General features: G+C 44.2%; 2 protein-coding genes, 1 long non-coding RNA gene and 2 pseudogenes across 4 annotated transcripts; 2 read left to right on the forward strand and 3 right to left on the reverse strand.

Annotated features, from left to right (window-relative positions):
- The first annotated feature begins 1,576 nt into the window (after positions 1–1,576).
- Positions 1,577–6,411, forward strand: LOC136460475 (uncharacterized; annotated as a pseudogene).
- A 302-nt stretch (positions 6,412–6,713) lies between these two features.
- LOC136455919 (uncharacterized) lies at positions 6,714–7,559 on the reverse strand. The gene is made up of 2 exons (XR_010759296.1): positions 7,433–7,559; positions 6,714–7,355 (listed from the first exon to the last, which is right to left on the reverse strand). It is a non-coding gene; the product is annotated as an uncharacterized lncRNA (long non-coding RNA).
- A 193-nt stretch (positions 7,560–7,752) lies between these two features.
- Positions 7,753–11,045, forward strand: LOC136455917 (Holliday junction resolvase MOC1, chloroplastic-like). 2 transcript variants are annotated; one of them, XM_066455640.1, is made up of 6 exons: positions 7,753–8,359; positions 8,460–8,565; positions 8,714–8,766; positions 9,180–9,311; positions 10,012–10,084; positions 10,511–11,045. In XM_066455640.1, exons 1-6 carry the CDS (start codon positions 7,883–7,885, stop codon positions 10,591–10,593), a joined length of 924 nt encoding a protein of 307 aa, XP_066311737.1. In that variant the 5' UTR covers positions 7,753–7,882; the 3' UTR covers positions 10,594–11,045. The 2 variants fall into 2 exon arrangements, with proteins under 2 accessions (XP_066311737.1, XP_066311736.1); XM_066455639.1 differs by lacking the exons at positions 10,012–10,084; positions 10,511–11,045 and adding an exon at positions 9,549–9,979.
- Positions 11,046–11,167: 122 nt separating this feature from the next.
- Positions 11,168–16,898, reverse strand: LOC136455916 (uncharacterized). The gene is made up of 8 exons (XM_066455638.1): positions 16,272–16,898; positions 15,896–16,073; positions 15,547–15,726; positions 13,717–13,797; positions 13,446–13,609; positions 12,353–12,489; positions 11,805–11,920; positions 11,168–11,734 (listed from the first exon to the last, which is right to left on the reverse strand). Exons 1-8 carry the CDS (start codon positions 16,757–16,759, stop codon positions 11,486–11,488), a joined length of 1,593 nt encoding a protein of 530 aa, XP_066311735.1. The 5' UTR covers positions 16,760–16,898; the 3' UTR covers positions 11,168–11,485.
- Positions 16,899–17,040: 142 nt separating this feature from the next.
- Positions 17,041–21,457, reverse strand: LOC136455918 (rab escort protein 1-like; annotated as a pseudogene).
- Positions 21,458–22,492: the final 1,035 nt, after the last annotated feature.

Here is a 22,492-nt window from a genome sequence, read left to right on the forward strand (position 1 = left end):
TCCTAAAATTCACTAAATATAAGGGCACTCCCTGCATTCCAAAACAAGTATCCATCTCATATTTTGAGGAGTCAACGAATCTTAAGGCCTCGTTTGGCAGGGCTTCTCCACCGACTTCAGGAGCCGTTTGGAGCCGTTTTTTACCAAACGGAGTAAAGTAAAATAGCTTCACTTGTGAAGTCTCTAAAAACATGCTCTCACAGTGATTTGGGGTGGGATGAAGCCAAAAAAAAGTGGCTTCTCCCGGCTCCTCCTCTAGGCCCCTAAAAACATGCTCACAGGGAAGCCATTTTGTCAAACGGTTTACCAAAACCGCTTCAGCTCCACCGGTGGAACTGTTCGTGGAGCTGAAGCTAAAAAAAATGGCTTCACTAGTGAAGTGAAACCCTGCCAAACGGGGCCTAAATTTAACTAAGTTTATAGAAAATAGTAACATCATTTGTATCTCCGAATATATTTAATATGAAAATTATATGATGTGATTAATCTAATAATATTTATCTCAATATCATAAATATTAGTATTTTTAAAATACATGGTCAAAGTTAAGATTGTTTTATTTCTCATAATGTGAGATGAAGACTTATTTTGAGAGGAAGGGAGTAAATTTGATAGAGATTAGATACCAAAACGAAAGAAAAATATATACAACGGGCTTGTTTGGTTTGCATGCTGAAGCAATTTTGCCTGGACCAACAGCTACAATATTGCCTAGTGCATTTGGTTGGAGCCTGGATACAGACGAGGGCACCCTCATCCAGGCCTCCGAAAACTATCGCCTGGCTGCAACACGTTGCTGCCTGAGCAAATCGATAGGATAATGTATTTTGTCTCTTTTGTTTTTTTTTCATTTTTTTGCTGCAGTCATTTACTCTTGTTTTTTTTTTCTGTTTGTCTCAACATCAAGATATAAAGTTGTGGCCATAACACCTTTCTATGTTTCCTTACATATCTATTCTTTAATTATATGATAAATAGTTATTAAGTAAAATAATAAACTTTTTATTTTTATATTATTGATTTATAAGAGTGTTTGACTGTGTATATTACTTGAATAATATAAGTAAAGTTATATACATAAGAAAATATATATCTCTTTATTAAACTTCTCAGACACAAGCTTTCAACTAAATCTAAACTATCTTTCTACTTACCTGGCAAGACAAATTTTATTAAAAAATCTGAGATAACTTTTAAGCAACACTTTGTACCGAGCAACTCTTCAACAAACAGGTCCTAATTCCTTCACTAAGTACCATGGAAGTGCCGTGCCTGCCTGCGTGGCGAGAGAAAATGGAAATTTTGCCATCTTCTCGCCCGTTTGCCATCCCACAGAAGCGATTCGTGCTGGGGCCATCCGGCAAAAAGGGATCCCGCAAAAGGTGGAGGTCGGTAATGTCGTGTAGCTGCGATGGGATGGCTCGAGCTAGGGCCCCGAAGGTGGACGTCTACTCAGTCATGGATGGCGCGTGCCTACTCGGGTTGGCGGCGGCGGCGGCGAGCTGGCGTTGGCCGATGGCGGCGCGGCGTCGGACGGCCGCGGCGGTAGGGTGGTGGCAGTGGGGCTGTGGGGGGCATGTGCGGCGCCGGCGAGCTGGCGTTGGGGCGAGCGGCGGCCTGGGGAAGAGCAGGCAGCAAAATGGCCAGGAGCAGCGCCGCACATGCTGGTGTCGGGGCGGCCGTGGCGGCCTTGCGTTGCTGCTGGCGCACGGCACACCGCCCAGTGTCGGGCGTCGGGGCGGCCAGGGAGTTGGCCACGGCCACATTGGCACACTCGGCAGTGGGTAAAACAGGAATGAAAAAAATAGATGTAATAAAAAAATTATTATATTTTGGAAGAAAACGGTTTAAGGGTCTGTTGGGATACGTGGAATTGAATTCATTCTAATAATTACAATTTAGCTATAGATTAATTAAGCTAATACGGTTATATATGGAATATATATGTATATTATTGTTAGCCATACAAGAGATATACTTTGTATGTTGCATTTCTATGGTAGGGAATCGATTGAAGAGTGTGCTATAAGTTGGAAAGTAGAAATATAGCATGACGATTTATAGAATTCATTTCTAGCTTTCAACCTATGAATTTGAGATAGGCTTGTTTGTGAGCTTAAAAAAGTTATGGAATATCAAATTTCAAGCAAAATAGCCTAATCAATTAAGTAGATTTTGATTTCTCTAAAATAAGGAGATCCAAACGGCCCATAAGAGTATTTCAGCAAGTAAACTCGGTTTGATAATGGTATTGTAGCTAATCTCTTATTACGGGATAGCAAACGGACGTTTAGTGATGGCAAAATTGCCATTTTCTCGCGTGGTGATGCCTTATCCCCCACCGCGGAACAAGCAAAACCCTCTTCTCCCTCCAAACCCGCTGTAGCCCTTCGAATTGGGGACATCTAATTATTTGCCACTCTTACGGAGGCCGCCTCTCTGATTGCCAACTTTATGGTGGCAACTACAAAAATGTCCTAAAAATAGTAACTCGTCTAATATTTTGCCATTTTTGCTGATGTGGCTTGCCAGATCAGCCAGCCAGCTTGGGAACGGGCCGTTGACGCTCGAAGACCGAAGGCAAAAGACCATTCTGCCCCCGCCGTGTATTGCTTAACAAGCGCCGTCTCCTCCCATCTGCTCAGTCCACTCACTATTTTCCCGTCCCTCCCCTTTCATTCCCCATGGCGGCGCGAGCTCGAGGTGGGCAGGCGGGAGCTCGACAGCAGCGCCAAGTCGCAGGACGGCACGACGCCTGCAAGGTTAGATCTACTTCCTTCTTCTACCTATGCACGACATCTGTGAATGGGGGGATTCCTGATGCTAGGGTTTCCTAATTTTCATGTGTTGATGTAGGATTCGGATGTAGAGCAAACCATTAGCCACGATGGTGTTGTCTCCGTGCCCCCCGTGGTATGTTTCATTGTTATGGCATGTATGTGAGGGGATCCCGTATGTGAGGGATGTCCTAAGTCCCAATTTGTTTGTTTTGCTTGTCACTGTCAGGATTGATCCTGGCAATGCTTTTAGAATCCATGTTAGCGTTGATAAATACACTTTGGTTAACGACTATGGAGTGGTTGACCTAGATGCTCAAGAACATGACATGTGGTTTGACAGTAGCAATGTCTACACACTAAATGGCTTTGTAGATGATATGGCCAGCAAGATCATTTAGGGCCGCAGTCAGCAACTGGTTATTTGGGGTGTTGACATTGACAGTGGAACATAGTGGAAGGTTACTAGTAGTGATCAGTTTGAGGAGATGATAATGTCTAGGATGGATGAGAAGGTAATGCATGTTAGCTGTGATGTTGTTGAGAAAGATGCAGTTGGTCTGAATGATGTTGTTAGCAGAGCAAACAAAGGTGGGTCTTCTACTACTACTACTGCCCAATCTGGTGTGACAAATGCAGGACATGCAGAGAATGCAAAAGGCTTAGGTGACACTTGTAGTACTCCTGAAGAAGGTAGAGCTGAAGAAAATGTGGTTGATTGGAACACATTGACTATATTGGCTGATGAGAACTGTGATGGTGAAGCTAATGCTATGGTAGATGAGGATCAAATCTATAAGGCTTTTGGATTCAAGGCAGCAGATGAGGCTCCTGCAGATGAGGTTCCTATTCCTAACATACCTGCTAATGTGGAGGATGAAATGAATGAGGCAGCAATCCCTGTTAATGATGACCTAGGAGATGAGTCAATGTTTGGTTGGGATAGAGACAACCCTGACATGAGTGTTGGGACACTGTATCCTTGCATGGATGATTTTAGGATGGCAATTAGGCAGCATGCTATTGTGAATGAGTTTCAATTGGGGACAGAGAAGTCTGACAAGGAGAGGTTTAGGGGCTACTGCAGTTCCAAGGGCTGCCCATGGAAAATTAGAGCTAGGACACAGAAGGATGGCAGTGTCAGGGTACCAATACTAACACTTTTTTTGTCCTTTTGATGTAACCTTATTTCTGATATTTGCATGTTGTATATGAATTTATCTTAACTATTTCTGACATTTCTTCATGTATGTGTAGATCCAAATCAATAAGGGTACCCACAAGTGTCCTTCAAAGAGTAGAGTTCTTGGGAGGATGGCATCCCAGAAGTGGATTGTTGAGAGGGCTATACCACTATTAAAGGATAATCCTGAGATGGATCCCAAAGCTGTGAAGGAAGAGTTAGAGAAGAAGTACAACATAAAGATTCCATATCAGACTGTATTTTATGGGAGACAGAGGGCTGCAGATAAATTATTTGGTAAGAGGAATGATTGTTTTGATTATTTGTTTAGATTCAAGGCTGAGATTGAGCTTAGGTCTCCTGGTAGTGTAGTTGAGATAGATACAGTTACTGTGGAAGCCAAGGTACACTTCAGTAGATTTTTTTGTGCCTTCAAAGCAAGTATAGATGGATTTAGAGATGGCTACAGACCCTATATTAGTGTAGATTCAACTACTCTCAATGATGAGTGGAATGGCCACATGCCTGCAGCCAATGCAATAGATGGCCACAATTGGTTGTACCCAATTGCTTTTGACTTCTTTGATTCAGAGACCAAGGATAATTGGACTTGGTTCATGGAACAGTTAGGGAAAGCTTTAGGGCCAATGAACCACTTGGCTATATGCACTGATGCCTACAAAGGGCTAGAAGCAGCTGTGAAAAAGGTTTTCCCTAGAGCAGAGCAGAGAGAGTGTTTCAGGCATCTCATGGAAAATATGAAGATAAGGTTTACAGGAAATGCCTATGCCAAGTACATGTGGCCAGCAGCAAGGGTATGCACAGTAGAGAAGTTCAATAAATTGATGGACAAAGTTATTGAAGCCTATCCAGGAGTTGTTCCATGGTTGAAGGATCATCACAATTTACTGTGGGCCAAGAGTGGATTCAAGGAAGAGATCAAGTGTGACCATAAATAACAATTTGGCTGAATCTTGGAATGCATGGATCCAAGCACACAAAGATCTACCATTACACATTCTAGCTGATGCTATCAGGCACAAGACAATGGTACTTTTTGAGAAGAGAAGGAAGATATCCAAGGCCCTAAAAGGATTCATACTACCAGCAATAATTCATCAGCTAAATGCAGCCTCAAAGGGACTGAACCATCTGAAGGCAACTAAGGGTGGACCCAACCAAGCAGAGGTGATAGTCATGTACAATGATGAAGTTGTCAAGAGGCATGTTGTCTACCTGGACCAACATGAGTGTACATGCAGAGAGCGGCAAGTGAGTGGCAAGCCCTGTCCCCATGCATCGGTAGTCATAACAGCTGAAAGGCAGCCAAATATGGAGCAATATGTGGATGTGGCCTACTCAGTGCACAAGTTCCAAGCAGCATATGCAGGAATGATTCCTGTCATCACTGATAAGAGCCAGTGGCCGGTAGTTGAGAAGAGATTCAAGCTTCTTCCACCAATTGGGAAGAAAAGAGGACTTGGGAGGCAAAGGAAGAAGAGGGTTAAGGGATGCCTGGAGAGAAGTGGCAAAGCCACAAGGCAGGTTACTTGCAAGGGCTATGATGAATTAGGCCATAGAAGGACTAGTTGGAGGTGCCCACTAAGTGGCACCAAAAAAAGGTAACTTACTAACCTACCTTTGCTGAAATCCTTTCACCATTGTTAACTAACTTAATGAAATTGTAGGAAGAGGACAAGAAAGACAAAGACCAAAAAGGGGCTAAAGAAGGGTGCTGACAAGGAGTATGAACCTGCTCCAGCTAGTGAAACTGCAGCAGCACCACCTGAGCCTTCACCAGCTCCACCACCAGCTAAGCCTGGGCGTTCGGGTTACCCGATTTTTTTGGGTCGGGTAATTCGGGTAATTCAAAATTCGGGTAATGAAAATTGCTACCCGATATTACCCCCGAAAAAACACTACCCGCAAATTCGGGTACCCGATAATTCGGGTTCGGGTTCGGGTATTACCCGATATACCCAAATTTACAGAAAACAACAAACTACACTAAATTTCAGTAGCGATCTATACATAATTTCAGCAGCAATTTGTATAGAATTTCAATAGCAATTTGTAGAGAATAATATATTACAGTCACTCATTCAAATAGAGAGAATTATATTCTAATAAAGTGATAAGTTAAATGGTTCAACTAACAACACATGATAAATACAAAGACAAAAATAAATCTTTGGGTAGTCGGGTAGTTTGGGTACCGGGGGATATTACCCGAATTACCCAAACTAATTTCGGGTAATCAAAATCGCTATCCGAATTTAGGATCGGGTACCTCAGGTTCGGGTAATTTGGGTCCGGGTTCGGATAATTCGGGTATGGGTAATGGGTATCGGGTATTTTGCCCAGGCTTACCACAAGCAGCAGCACCTAAGCCTTCACCAGCTCCACCAGCAGCAGCAGCACCTGAGCCTTCACCAGCTCCACCAGCAGTAGCACCACCATCACCAAGGACTCCAAGAACAAGGGCAGCAGTAGCAAGGGAAAGAGAGGGAGAGGAAGCAGCAGCAACAGCAAGGTAAAATCTAAACCTAAATTGTGACTCAAGAACTTGCCATCTTGACAATAGCTCACTAAACCACTTTCAAATGCAGGAGGTTGAACTTGGAAGCTCCACAACCCCTTGAAATGGTCATTCCAGAGGCTAAATCTCTGCCAAACCCTACACAGCCAAGAAGATGACTCCTAGGAGGAAGCAGCTAGCCACAAAGGTGAAGAAGTCTTCTGCCAAGGGAAACTGATGAAGCAATGAATCCTTGTGATCTATATTTTGGGAACTTTGTTATGTCATTGAAAGGTGCATGAACAATTTGTTATGGTATTGCAAGTTGAATGGACAACTTGTAATGTATTGCCTTATAGGCCTGAACAACTTGTGATGACTTTGCTAGGGTTGTGTCATGTATGCAGACTGAACTTGCTATGGTTGTTAAGAGCATATCAGTGGTCTTGTAGTGATGATTTTTGGATATCATGTACAAGTGGAATAACAGAAACAATATTCCATTAACCATTCAACATTTTCACACATATATGCCCACTGATTGGTCAGACTCATACTGAAACACAGAGCTCATTACTCAACTAAGATACAGCTTGAAGTAGTTCAACTAACAAACAAGGGAACTAACAACTAGTGAAACATACATAGCTCCAACCACTACACCAGCACCCATGACCAAGCTCAAAGCCTTCACTGCACCAACCAAAGCATCTAGCTTCACCTCCATTGAGTTCTGCTGCACACGCACCAGTGCCCTTGAATCAGCTTCTTCCTCTACTGCGCCATGTTGTTCTAGATTCATCACAATCTTCCCCTGGTCCACCAATATGGCCAGGTACTCTCGCTGCCACTCAAAAAACCTACAAGATCCTGGAACCTAAACATATGAAAACATATTTGATGTGACAATCGATTCAAAACCCTAACAATCGGAACCCAAAGAATGTGGCTTACCCCTTGCATGTTCCTGGGACATTTGAAGAAGACACGGCCCTTGTTGCCTTTCTCATCTGTCTGGGCCACGAGCTCGAGCACCCTTTACAGCCCACACTCCTCCACATGATGAGGGGGAGCCCTGTCTACCTCCCGAGTGGGTACTCCCCTATCCTATCCGGCAGCTACGGACGCCTATTGCGCATTGATGAGCTCACTCGAGACATGATGGCTAGGGTTGGGGAGGGCAATGGAGGGAGGGGCGGCGGCGACAAGGACAGGGAGACGAAAGAAGAAGAAGTGCGAAGAGAACCGTTCGGACTGAGCAGATGGGAGGAGACGACGCTTGTTAAGCAATACACGGTGGGGGCAGAATGGTCTTTTGCCTTTGGTCTTCGAACGTCAACGGCCTGTTTCCAAGCTGACTGGCTGATCTGGCATGCTACGTCAGTAAAAGTAACAAAATATTAGATGAGTTATTATTTTTTGAAACATTTTTGTAGTCGCCACCGCCAAGTTGCCAATGCGTCCCTTCGAATTGTGGCAGCTGCCGCCGCCGCGGCCGGAGCTGCATCGGCCGCGGTCGCCAACCAAGACCCCATGAATGCGCTCCGCACAGCCGTCCTCCGCCGCTCCGCGCCGCACTGGTCCGCAGCCGCCACTTCCTTCTTTTCCCCGCCCTTCCGCCCCCGCCGCTGCCGCTGCCGCTGCCGCCGCGAGCCCGCTCCTGCAGCCGCCGCGCGTACCCCGAGGTCCCGCGCGAGTGCCAAGGCCCGGGCGAAGCTCCTGGCGGAGGCTGAGCCCCGGGACCCCTGGCTCGCCTCCCTCTCGCTGCTGCCGACCGACGACGTAGCCGGTGCTGACGCCGCCCCCAACGGGTGGGCGATTGGGGTGGATCCCGACACCCGAGGCGCCATCGCCGTCCTCTCGCCTGACGGCTCCTCTCAGGTTTGACCGGCAGCCATGCTCGGATAGTCGTATAGGCTAGCATTGATATGTGTTTTGCGCAAGCGTGCTTTAGTTAGTAAAAGCAATTGGCATCATGCAGGTGTTCGACAACCCGTTTGTGCACATTGTGGTGTCAGATGTCATCCGTAAGCGCCTGGACACCAAGTCCATTATCCAACTGCTCCGCGGCCTTGATGCGCCTCCTGGTAACTGTCCCTGGAGAAAACTTAGTGGCATTATGGCCACCCTTATAAGACTCAGTAGTTGTAGTAAATCAGTGACCATATTCTCTCATCATTATACCCATTATGTCAATACACAGCTGTTTACAGTATTTTTCTGTCATTTTTGAAGGAACTATGGCATACATTGAGAAGTCTAGCCCATTTCCAACTGATGGAAAGCTGGTTTGTTCCTTGTCTCCCGAACAATATGCCACTAAATGCTCGTTCTTCAAGATTATTGTAGTTAGTAAACCGATTTTTTGTGCGTCAATTCTTGCAGAAGTTATTGTCAGGTAGTGCCTATGAGAGTAATTTTGAGGATTATAGTGCTATCTATATCTATACTTAGTGGAACAGGCTGATGACCAATACTACTGAACAATGTCCTTGGCATTTGTATATTCATGTTTTCTAAGCTAATTCTCGCATAAGCCGAAGCTAGGCATGCCACTAAGATAATGGGATCTAGCTACACCTGGTCCATGATTTTATTGAACATGGAACCTAGTCATGCTGATTGAATACTGAATTTCATGTGTTTTGAATTATTCCAGAATTTGCCAATAATCTCCCTTCTATTGTTTTCTGCCATACAGGGATGGTGGAGCACTGGTTTCTCATATGGCTTGTGGATTGCTTCTCTAGTGGCTTCTGGGTTTTCAGTTGTTCCAGTTGCATCCCAGACATGGAAGGCTTACTTTGGGCTATCCCGAAGTGAAACACCAAAGGTTTGTCACCCTTGTTATGTAGCATATACAATAGCTTCATGCCCCTCATTTAGTAGAAAGTTTGTCTGTTTTTGTTAATTAATATATGCCACTAAGGCCAACTCCAGCCTACTAGACCTGATCAAACTCCAGGTCGGGTCGGGCTAGAAAAAAAAATGTCTAGTCAAAATCTTTGGCCTGAGCCTGACCTGCCAGCTATTTCTCAGGTTTTCCTACTTTGGGTTGGGGTTTTTTCAGGTTGGGTCGGGTCATGGATTGAAAATCATGTCGGGTCACTTCAGGGTTTTTTTTTGGGGCGGGTCAGGTCAAGTGCCCCATGATCAGGTCTACTCCAGCCCAACCTTTCCTTCACTATTCTGGTTATATGTCAGTAAGGTTGTGCAGCAAGATGTCTACTTAAAAGAACATAAAGAGAAATGCTAGTTGAATGAGTAAACCTTATTGTAGGATAGCCAAGTCTTATAGAGAAAATGAATGTTTTAATCAAATTCTGGTGTAACCCATTCGTTATACATTGATGTCAGAGTCAGATAAAAACAAACGTATTTGTAGATTTTTGTTTACTTAGGCATCTGAACACAATTTTGTCCTTTCGTCTGAAGTGTTTGTCTTGCGGTCTTGCCAGCATCGATCTTCTGTTAGTCTGCTAATTCCAGATCCAACATAGTTCTCTTATATTTGCACTGTATAATTCTTACAGGATGATAGCAGACAAGCTGCTTCAATTTTGTTCCCTGACAAAGCTTGGTCCTTGAAGTTGAAAAAACACCATGGTATGCATCCTCCTAACGCTAACTGCCTATCTTCTTCAAGTAGTTTTGATACTGAGGGCTAACATTATTGTTAGCGTCTCTCTTTTCTGTTAATGCTTATTCTGCCTGACCATCTGGAAGAAATTTGATGCAAATATGTTGTATAAATGTTGCTTTTCTGTGTGCTGTCGTGCAATGTGCCCTGAAAAAGTAGTCAAACCAAAATTGGTCTGGTTTGCAATGCACATTAGCTAATATTTGTGACAAATTGGGAGGGAGGTATGCTCTTGTGGATTTAATGCACATTAGCCAAAGTAGAGATGAGTTATATAGTTTTTGACCAATGGGTAGCATAATCCATTTTATTCAAAGACACATCGAGAGTAGTTGGTAATATATTTTGTATAGTTTGACTGAGGTCGGTGATGTGTTTTTGTCCTTACACAGGGCGAGCAGAGGCTCTTCTGTTAGCAGCCTATGGGAAAGGCCTTGTGCTGCCATCGGGGAAGTTCAGCAAAGCCCCCGTTTGATGGCTATGGTGGTTGCCGATTGACTTGCCATTTGTAAGGGTGAGCAGAGGCTCTTCTGTTAGCAGCCTATGAGAAAGGCCTTGTGCTGCCATCAGGGAAGTCGAGCAAAACTCCAGTTTGATGTCTATGGTGATTGCTGATTGACTTGCCATTTTCTGTATTGAATTGATTGATGGTACTGCAAATATTTCAGTTCGCTTAGGAGGTCCCAATCAGGTACATAAGATATTGAGGTTGAATCTGCTGTAAGTTTGCAAACCGCAATAGAGATCATAGCTAACCCATCAACTTTCGTAAAATGCATTAGACATTTTCCATTGTGTACTGAGTGTGACAGGCTAGCGTAGATGAGATCTGGATGTTGTAAACATGTAATGACTGGAAGCTGGAACGAACTGATTCCCCGTTTCGGTTTGCTGAGTGAACATGTAATGATTGGGAGCCAGAACGAATTGACGCACCATTTCCGTTTGCTGATAGTGTTGGGAGTCTTTCCTTCACGTTTGCTCATTTTGCTAGACTGACATGATTGGCAATGCTGCGCTTATTTTGCTAGATGGACATAAATAGAAATCTACTAGCTCTGAGGGCAGAATTAAATTGCTGTATTTATTTGCTGCTGTCTTGAATAGCCTCAGTCTACTTATTAATGGGCGTACCCAGTGTAGAGAGCTCTCGCTCTGTGCGGGGTCTGAGGAAGGGTGTCAGTGGTAAGTCTTACCCTCACTTGTGTAATGCGAGGAGACCACGACTCGAACCCGAAACCTTCCGGTCACAGGCAGTAAGACTCTACCGCTTGCACCAGACACGCCCTTCCCTCAGTCTACTTATTACCTTTCGCTAATTTTACTGCAATTATCTGCAGTAGGGGATCATGGTAAATAGTCTAGCATCAGAGTTTCGAGGCGTTCGCGGTAACTTTGCTCAGAGCGGTCGCTGCTTTGGACCCAGACTGGCGTCCCAGGTGCTCGCAGATGAACTCGCCGGCGGCCATCACCTTGCCCAGGTCGACGCCCGTCTTGATGCCCAGCCCGTTGAGCATGTACACTACATCCTCCGTCGCCACATTCCCTGACGCACCCTTTGCGTACGGGCAGCCACCGAGGCCGGCGACAGAGGAGTCCACCACGCTGACTCCCATCTGATTGACAAGATGGCATGGTTTGGTCACGTCACTTTAGATTGTGTAAATGGTATTCTCAGTTTGTTACCTGGAGAGAGATGAGAATATTTGAGAGGGACTGGCCATAGGTGTCGTGGAAGTGGACAGCAAGCTTCTCCACGGGAACGACGGACATAGCTGCTTCAAGCATTGGAACCACGGTACCTGGATGGTAGATGAGAAAAGCTGAAATTGTTCAGAATCTTCACAAGACCACAAGGTTGCTGTGGTCTGTGCAGCTGGAAATGGAAATCAAGCAAAATAACAGAACTTGATCTGATATGAAAAGAAGATTGTGGTTGGCGCATGCTTGATGCTTTACCATCATGTTTTTCCAAGTGATGATATGTGGTCTTATAAACGGATCCATCTTTGAAATTATGTAAGGGTCGGCTTTGTTATTTGTTCAAGGATCTAATGAAATAGAGTAGCATCATACCAATAAGCATCTCCAAAGTCTAGCTCTAGTTATAGAAAGACGGCGTTATCTAAGCAAATCAATGTCTAACAGAAGCAGAAACAAATTAGCTCAGACGAAGAAAATATGAATATTTTTTAAAGAAACAAAACTAGGCATGCAAACTTAAGTAATATCACCTGGAGTACCGACTCCAATGGTATCACCAAGTGAAACCTCATAGCAGCCCATGTCATAAAGTTCTTTCGCTACATAAGCTACGTTTGAAGGTGGTACTGGTCCATCTACTGGGCATCCAACCACACAAGAAACATACCTACATTTTTGCCACACAGAGCAACATTATATCAACTTTAGCACATATCTAGCAAACCCAAATTATTGCAGTGACGTTAGTACAAACATCAAAACATATGTGGCACTATGCCAATAATTCTTTTTTAAAAAAAAATCCATGCACTCATCAAAATTCTCTCATGATCACATTAATATATGAGTTAAATGCATCAGCGGCCCTCAAACTTATAAGCTTGTGTTACATAGGTCCATGAACTTTGAAAATTCATTTCTAGACCCCCTAAACTTGTCAAGTGGTGCACCGCAGGCCCATACTAGCCATGTGGCTCTTTTTGCTGATGTGGCATGTAGCATGGCATGTATTTTTCCTTTACCCCCTCACATTTATTTTTCTCATTAAAAAAATAGACCTTTCCTGTGGGGGCAACTGGTTCAGGCACTTTAGGAAGTCCACGGCAATCCTCTTCTTGCCAAATTCCGGCCAGGACCCGCCGGAATTTTATGGAAAAATAGATGTGAGGGGCTAAATGAAAAATACATGCCATGCTAGCATGCCACATTAGCAAAAAGATGCCACATGGCTAGCATGGGCCTACGGTGCTCCACTTAACAAGTTCCGGGGTACAGAAATGCATTTCCAAAGTTCATGGACCTATGTGACACACGCTTACAAGTTCGAGACTAGCAGCGAAAGTGGGAAAGTAACATGGTTAGAAACATAAACATTATTGAAGATAGGTGCAGGCTGAAGAGTTAACAAACTGGGAGTAAAGATTGAAATCATGAATTGCTCAAACTAGCAGGATTAAAGGTGTTAGTGTGCCTCTTCTAAGGCAAGTTATATTCATGATTCATGCTAGTGTTTACTATTGGTTTGGCCCATGAGTTATTGTTTAGCATTTGTCTACAAAGTCTAGTAGACTGTATTTGCAGCAAGCAAATAATAAATCGTGTGCACAAAGTAGAAGAGCTCACCCTCGGACAAGAATTTCTTTCTCTTTTGCAGCAAGAGCAACATCATTATAGCGGGCAATGCTCTCTTTGATGGTGCAGTTTATGTTTGACTTGGAAAATCCTTCAGAAGCTGATGCAAATATTGCAATTTCTTTTGCCCCTGCTGCAATAGCTGACTCAAATCCCTGATGAGTGGTGACCGCAAATAACAGGGTACTGATGAGGCAAACGTACAATATATAATAATACCATAAAAATAGTAATAAAAGCCAGTTGAATGAACATAGTTCACCTTAAGGTTTGGGGTCAATACAGGAAGACGTACACCCTCAATAGTCCGAACTGCTTCCATAACATCCTTTGCATCAGCTAACTGTAATAATAAAAATAGTATTATTGAGATTGACTGGTCATGACATAGCAGCATTAAATTAACAGTCAAGAAAAAGAAAGGTAATTTTAGTGAAATAAGGACTGGATAGAAGAACTTAAGAAGACACCAATGCCTGTAAATATAAAAAGAATGATGAATCAATCATAAAAGAGTACAATCAAGAGATTCACTTCGATCCTTAATTCCGATAATTACCCTGCCCGAAACTTAATTCCAATAGTTTTCTCATGGTGCAGTGAAAGTATAAAAAGGGCGTACCCAGTGCAGAGAGCTCCCGCTCTGTGCGGGGTCTGGGGAAGGGTGCAGTGAAAGTATATGTTCAGTAAATGTAAATCTTTTCAGAGCTTGTGCATCATCCTTGTGATGTTTCCTCTATTTATATAATTCCTTTAAAACAATACAAGTGTCCACAATCCCAAGATTGTAGATCCATTTTATTGGAAACTCAAATTCATATCAGGGTACTTTGCCCAGGCAACAGTGCCAATCTCCAGCAGCACAACATATACAGAATCAATTAAACTGGAGAAGCTGTTTATTAGTTCACCTTTGAAAACAGATGTACTCTGTCTCAATGGCTACGATACCAAAGGAATATTAGTTGTGAAGGTTAGAAGTTCTATAGAAATAGGATCCAAGGTACCAACTGATTGTAATGGCATGACCTAACATCACAAATTCCATTCAACCTTTGGAGAGTTGCATATCCCTGCCAAGGATCCTCATATTCACAGACAAATCACCATATTGCAGCAATCTTCTGGTGACACTGGAATGGTTTGTGGCGCGCCTGTTTTAGTTAAGTGAGTGGGTGTGTGTTGGTGGTGTTTTTGTACTCGAGTAGGGTCTAACCAGACTCGTGTATTTTATTTCTACCTTAATGAAATGACGCATAGCTCTTCTGCTTAGTTCGAGAAAAAAACTAACAAATTTCCACGATGGAGACACTCCAATGAAAGAGTAAGTTTATGCTCACTCTCATTTAAGCAATGTAAACAAGTCAGAACCCAATCCAAATGACTGTTCTGATGTGGATGACCTCACCATTTCTAACTTTCTACTCAACAACAACAACAACAACAAAGCCTTTTAGTCCCAAGTAGGTTGGGGTAGGCTAGAGTTGAAACCCAACATGAGCCCCTAGTCACGGTTCAGACACGTCAATAGCTGTTTTCCAAGCACTCCTATCCAAACAAAGATCTCTAGGTATATCCCAACCCTTTAAATCTCTTTTAATTGCCTCCTCCCATGTCAGCTTCGGTCTTCCTCTACCTCTTCTCACATTGATATCTCGATTTAGAACTCCACAACGCACTGGTGCTTCTGAAGGTCTCCTTTGGACATGGCCAAACCACCTCAACCGATGTTTACTTTCTACTCATTAAAACAAAATACCATGCCAGTTTACTTTAGGAGGAAAAAATCTTTAATACTTTGGAAGAGATACAACAGTACTATGACATATTGGCACAAGAAAATCATGTTTATGATAAACAGGAGCATTAATTGTTTCACAACTCTGGAATGCTACACAACATAACTAGCAGCAACAAATATATCTCAAAAGATACAGCCTCAATCCTGCTTGCTCCATGAAAATTCAATAACATATTGAAGAAAAACCCAAGTTGTAAATTGGATTCCTGAGAAAACCAATGTGTATGATAGGTGCAGATAAAACAGATGTCTAATCTGTGCAATCTCGAGATCTTTTATAAAGCACTATACCTGAGGTACCCATTTTGGAGATACAAAACTTGTCGCCTCCACAACAGGTAATCCGGATGTGGCCAATCTTCGTATAAGCTCAACCTTTACAGGTGTTGGTACAATGTCCTTTTCATTCTGTAGACCATCTCGCGGCCCTACTTCCACAATTTTTACATACTCTGGCAGGTCATGTAGAACCTGGAATAGGAACTTACTTAAAATAATAATGATTGAAAGTCTAATGTAAAGCACATCATCAAGTTGTTTGGAACAAGTATCTCAAAACAACAGTCAAATCATCTCCGAAGTCTACAAAAGAATAGTAAGTAAACCAAACCAATGAATGGGTGTGGATACTTGAACACACCTTGCTCCCGGCCCATATCCTCCCTTGATGAGAAGACGATGAAAAATATCTGTAATTGTGCTGATTCCGTGAGGAACCACCTGCACCAAAAACATGGTGGCCCAATACAGCAGTCACTTTGCCTCGATGCAGCGTTGACTGCCTTTGATTCACCAGATTCGTCCATAAATAATATTCCCTATTACAAAGTAGTGCAGATTTAACTGAACGAAATAATGATGAGGAAACCAACTGTTCCGTCCCTGAGAAATCACTAAGCACATTTCCCTTGTTTGCAGGGTGTGAGTTAGGAGTTGATAAATTATTGGGAAGCTAATTCCTGGCACTACCCAAGTCTGGCCCTCGGCGGTTCTGAATTCTGAAGTTAGATGCTCACCTTGAATCGCCCGAGGAACTGCAAGGCGGCGGCGGCGGCGCGTCCGCCGCGTGATGACTCCCCGTCTCGCCGAACCCGGCGCCTGGGAGCATCCCAGAGCCCAGCACGGAGGAGCTCGCCAGGCCCGCCGCAGCAGCAGCAGCTGCGGCGGTGGACGAGGAGGCGTGCGGAGAGGCCAGCCTAGAGCCGACCTTGGTGGACGCCGCCAGCATCCTGCCCGCCGGTGAGCTCATTAGCTCGGGCTCAGCCGATGAGCTCCTAGAAGCTTCAGCGGGTGGGAATGGGAGGGAGGAAGCGAGGCGCGAGTCCAGGACGGAGAGGGCAGAGAAGGGGTTGGGTTGCGTCTGGGGTTTGGGCTCTGACCTCCGAGAGCAGCTTTTTGTTTTGCAGCACTGGGAGCCGTTACTACTGACGTGTGGAATCTGGCGGGGCAAGATAAAAGAAGATAAGCCATCCTTCTGATCTTGTGCAACTAGTCCCATACTCATCCCATGTTCCCGTGTCGTCCTACGATTATTCTTGTAGAAAACTGAACAGGTGCAACGCCGATCATTCAGAACTCATCAACAAACAAAAGACTATCAGGCTGAGAGATAAAAAAACGTCACTATAGGCTCGTGTAATGCCACCAAATTCTGCAAGGTGAAGACCAAAACCTCACCTGAAACAACCCAAAACAAAGAAATATACTGTGGAAACGAAGTCTGCGCACCGCTTTCGCCGTCCAAAAATACACTCAGCAGTTTAACTACCCTCAGGAGAAAAGAAGTCTTTTGAATACCCTTTTACCCTCTCTCTCGTTCAAATTACTTTACTGGGGGAATTATATCGAGCGTTCAGCATGTATCCCCAATTTGCTGTGATCCTGTGTACAACAAGGTTTGTGAGTCCATACGAGGCCATTTGCACCGAGCACTACACTCAGCATTTGGTGAATATGCTACCACATCCCTCCCTCCAACTGTTTCCTACTAATGCAATATATGACCAGCCAGTGGCCACCTGTACATTGGAAATCCGGCACAACTGTTCATCAAGCCCACAGGCCACAGGCTCCCCTTGCGACGCTCTTTTGCCCCATGAACTTCAAGGAACACCACGACGCAGAGGATGATGCCTTCATGCATCTTCAGTGACAGCGTTCTCCAACCAAATGATGAAGCCCTGTCAGTATTGGGGAAAAAATATATTTAGTGCGCAAAGGATATGTTCCACACAGCAGATTCTTAGCAATAAGCACTTTCATATTTTGCATTGGTCACAGCCTTGTTCTCAAGACAATATACAAAGATTCCAGGCATCCCAAGCTGTCAGTATCGCAGGCTGATGGTTTCTGCGGCTAATAAGTCGGCTGAAGCTGATTTGTTGTAAGAGAAAAACACTGTTCTATGGCTGCAACGGTGAGTTCACCCATTGTCGTTGTTCATCGTGCTTTAATTCTTATGCAGAAATGGAGCATTCTCCTCAAGGCAGAATAACAAGGCTGGGTGCAAAGGGTAACGGAGGACATGATGGATCGGCTATAATCCCTGCAGCCGGTTAGCTGAAGCTCCTGTTAGCTATAGTGGGAGTGTGTCAGCTTTGAATTCAATGTTGGGTATCTTATCTTTCAGGTTTTGTTTGAGGAAGAGGGAGTTTAGAGAGAGATCCCGTTTTAAACTTGTAATGGTATAACTTAATGCTACCCTTTGTAAGCTGGTCTGCCCAGCAAAATGTTGCTCTCTATAAAGCAGGGCCTATCGGTCTGGAGTCTAAAAAAATTGTTAAAAAATTTTAATCACCAAAATTTATAGCCGGTGATAATTTCATCAATATGAACAAATGGCACAAAGTTCAGCATGTTAAGACATTTATATTCCAATGAGCAAAGATACTAATATTTCCATATGCTGTATGTTGCATAGGAGCAAACATTGTCTCAGTATCAGAAAATATTTTCATATGTAATAAGTTAGAATGTGAGCTCCTAGTGAAAGTTCCATATGCAAAGCCGTACCTCTAGAAAGATGGTTTTACTCTGCAGAATCAGAGTCATCATCGGCATATACAGGAGCTGACTTTTTAGGTAAGAACTCTTCATCAGGATAGATACTTGCGAATAACTATAAATGAAAATAAGAAAACAAATTCATCAGGACAGAGCTAGTGGTTTAAATGAAGCATCATCCATTCTAAAGCTGTCACAAAAGAGCGTACTCTTGATGTACATTACGAAGAAAATTGTTATAACCATCTGATACTGAGAAGTACATATCACCCAGAGTTTCAGACCTAATTTCTCATGCAGGTACATGTGTACATCATACAAGAAGCAGAAAAAGGCCACAGAATGTAATACCTTTTTTGTTGATCCCAGTATGTTTCTGTAGTCCAGGTATTCATCAGGCATGGAGCATGACAATAAAGAACCGGATGTTCCCTGATTTTTTTCCTGATAGTGTAAGACAGGACACCAAATGCTTTAAATATAAAAACACATATATATAACCTGAAAAGCCAATGCGTTTCTAGTACTGAAACCAACATGAATACAGTCCATATTGATAACAAATAGAAATGCACCTGTGTGATATCTTGAACATACACACAGCTCCAGATTAGTGTTGGCTTCACATCCTCAGTGCTTTCACTGGCTGTCTCAAGATGGCCTTCTGAGCCATCTGAAGCCTGAGGACTGAAAAGAGCATCTATTGCTTTTTTTATGCATTGCTTTCCGGCTGAGACATCAGTACAGGGAGTAGACAGATATGACATAAACCTGCAAGTGAGATTAGCTTGTGAGGTAAGTTACTTGCCTACATTATAGGGCAATTTTGAACATACTGGTCCCTGGCGGTAGACCGGTAGATATAACAAGTACATGAGAAAATTACATTGATGCATACTATGATGATAGGATAGATAGCTTACATCCCAAGAGGGCATACTGCGAGATTGCTGCTCAACTGAAGAAGCCGAACAGCTGCGACCTGCTGCTCTTCTAGTGCTAAATTAAGAGTATGGGATCAACAAAGAGAAACAAATCACCAATACATCAACAAGATCTGGCATAAAGACAAGTAAAAGAATAGTTGTCCTTACATTTTGGAGGGAAAATAACCAAAACATTTGATGATCCCTGTTTCACAGACTTGCTAATTATGCATACCCCTCTCGCAACTTTTCTTGGAGAGTGAGAATCTGAACCATCAAATGGTACATCCAAGGTAGGAATCTCATAAGACGGGTCAATTATCAATTGTTGGCACAAAATATCCTGACCAGATGCCAATCTGGCACCTACAAAATGCTTCTTTTCCTGATCAATAAAATATAAATTATTTTGGGTTAGTAACCAAATAGAAGCTGTTCATAAAGATGAAATAAGCAAGACTTCAAAAGGATCCAGTGTATGATAATTACATCAGGCAAAAACAAATTTGCAGGAATATGGCCACCATAGATTTTAGTTTATTATCATACCTCATCCATAAGAAGTGCAGACACTGGAATCCGCAACACCTGAATAATAAAATGTGTTGTTAAGGCTAGGTATGAGGAAACCGGCACAAGTTATTAAAAAGAAAGAAGTAAAGAAGGTGTCAGATGCCATTCCAGCAGAGAGATGTCAAGCCCATGACTACCACATCACTGTTCCTAAATGTTTGGGTTGCAATCAAATAGCAATGTACCAATTACAGATAATTGGGATGAAAGATGCTAAAATCACGTCACAACAATAGCCAAAGCTAGAACACAAAAATCATTGCCACGCATACTTGTGAAGATCATCTTACATATAGGGCGCCCTTAACCGCAGCACAGCGACAGAAAGCTTGAGGCAGCTCACCATGCCCATACATAGGATAAATGAAAGCGCCTTTTGCATTAGCGAACCTGGTGTGGTGAAAAATAAGATGTAAAATTATACCGCCACAGCTATGTTATTTTAAGATTTTACATGTTAGATTACATCTCCAAAGCTAAATGAAAGATGGATTAATAAACAAAGCATTATATAATATGATATATATGGTTTTCCAAAGTGGACAAGGAAAAGTTCAGACAAGCTAATTCACCTCCCAATTGATGAGGAGTACAAAGCAATGGTCTGGATTCCCTCCCTCGTTGTAATTAATTTCTCACAAGGGTCAGCACCATCTTGATCATAATCCGCCATGGCAATCGCATACAGCACAACCCTGCAAACACCACACAGAGCCCAATCTTAGTCATGCTGCTAAAAATAGCACATACTCGACCAATTCAGAACACCCTTAAGCTCTCATCTTGGGAGGAAGCCCCTGTTTCTTGAGGAACTTAACAAAGGGAAGATCCAGGTCCCCCCTACCACCGGAGGAGGTCCACTGCCTCATCGGCGCAGTACAGCACCCGGGGGCCCACCAGGTCAATGGTGAACCGCCTCGCCGGCTCTGGCACCGCCCCCGACGTCTCAACATCGGAGTACACGCTCCGTCGGTGGAGATCGACGCCGGTGCGCGAATCAGAGGCGGCGGCCGCCGCGGACGAGGTGGGCGGGGAGGCCTCAGGGGATAGGAAGGAGGCGAGGGAGGAGAGAGGGATGGAAGAGTAGAGGGAGCCGTACAACGGGCTGGGATCGACGTGGAGGACCGTCTTCCCAGCGGCGGCGCAGGCGGCGGCGAGGACAGACTCCGGAAGGCCCGTGCCGCAGAGGACCACGTCGAACGAGGTTGGGTCAATGGTGGGGTAGTCGTTTTGGACGCTACCGCCGCCGCCGTCGACGACCGAGTTGGAGGAGTCGGCAGCCGCCTCCGCCATATTCGTTGGGAAATCTAGGGATCGATAGAGTACCGCAGCAACGAGCGGCAGTTCACCGTGCTGGCGGCACACTACCTCCCGCCGTCGCAGCACTCTGCCGCCAAATCGCGAACCCGTGCCACTATCGGCCACTGAGGCAGGCCCTGTTTGTAGTAGATTTATCTGACCACGCTTTGATTGGAAGCTGGCTTCGCTAGGAAGCGAGCTTTGAAACGAATCGTGGTCAAATAAAGGAGAAGACAAGCTCGGACTGGGGCACGCAGCTGGAGAGGAAGACGAAGAAGCGAGGTCGGACCGGATCTCGACCGCCGGTCATCCCTGGGGGCGGGCGCACGCGTCGTCAGCTTTGCGCGCCGAAAGCGGCCGAACACCCGATGAAGTCGACGCCGCGCCTGCTGACGACCCACGAATCCGTCTCCTACTCTCCTTTCCGTTGAGCAGGGCTCGAAACGGCTCGGCGACAGCCCAGATTCCGGCGCCTCCTCACCCGCGCTGGCAAGAAGGCCCCAACGGCGGCTACGGCGATGCAAGGGTCCGGTCCGAGAGGGCGGCGGCGACGGCGAGACAAGGGGCCGGGCCGCGAGGAGCAGCGGCGACGATGCGGCCGGGCGGAGGGGTGGTGCGGGGATGGCGAGGTGGGGAGCGGGACCGAGCGGGAGACGGGAGACGGGTCCGTGAGAGAGATTCAAGTGAACGTCCAGCCCTTCAATTCAGATCCAACGGTTCAAATCAGATTTAGCCCTTCAGCACATCAGACTTGGCTTAGGGCGTGTTTGTTTCACGCCTCCTAAAGTTTAACCACCTCAGCTTCTAAAATTTAATCACTCCTCTATTTGGTTTGGTGGACTAAAAAAATCTTTTAGTGCCTTTTAATTAGGGTGTTTGATCCAAAGTGACTAAAAAGTGAGACTAAAAGATGGGCTTTAATCTCATTTAGCAATACTTGTGTGACTAGTTGGCTAATGCACTTTTTAGTCTCATTTAGTCATAGTGTTTAGATAAAAGTGACTAAACGAGACTAGATAGAAGTAGATTTAGGAGGTGAGGAGTGAACCAAACACCCCCTTACAGCAATCAGAGTGTTTGATCCAGGGACTAAAGTTTAATCCCGGTCTCATCACACATTTAGATGATAACTAGAGTATCAAATATGAGCTAACTATAAAACTAAGTGCGCAGATGTAGTCTTTTAACACATAATATGTTGGCAATATCTTTATATTAGCTAAATCACAAACTTTCAAAACATGTGCACTCAATATTCCTGTCGTATTGAACATTGCACAACTACATCAAGCTGTTTGGCTCATCAAAGAATTGTTTGTGCTCATCCTCAAAACTCAAAACACCATGCAAATCTATTCCTATCCCTAATAATAAAAAGATTAAATTTTAGATATTTTTTCGTCCAGCCCATTCAATTAGGCCCACCAGTTCGATTC

This window comes from Miscanthus floridulus, chromosome 6, assembly GCF_019320115.1.
Source record: "Miscanthus floridulus cultivar M001 chromosome 6, ASM1932011v1, whole genome shotgun sequence".
Lineage (NCBI taxonomy): Eukaryota > Viridiplantae > Streptophyta > Magnoliopsida > Poales > Poaceae > Miscanthus > Miscanthus floridulus.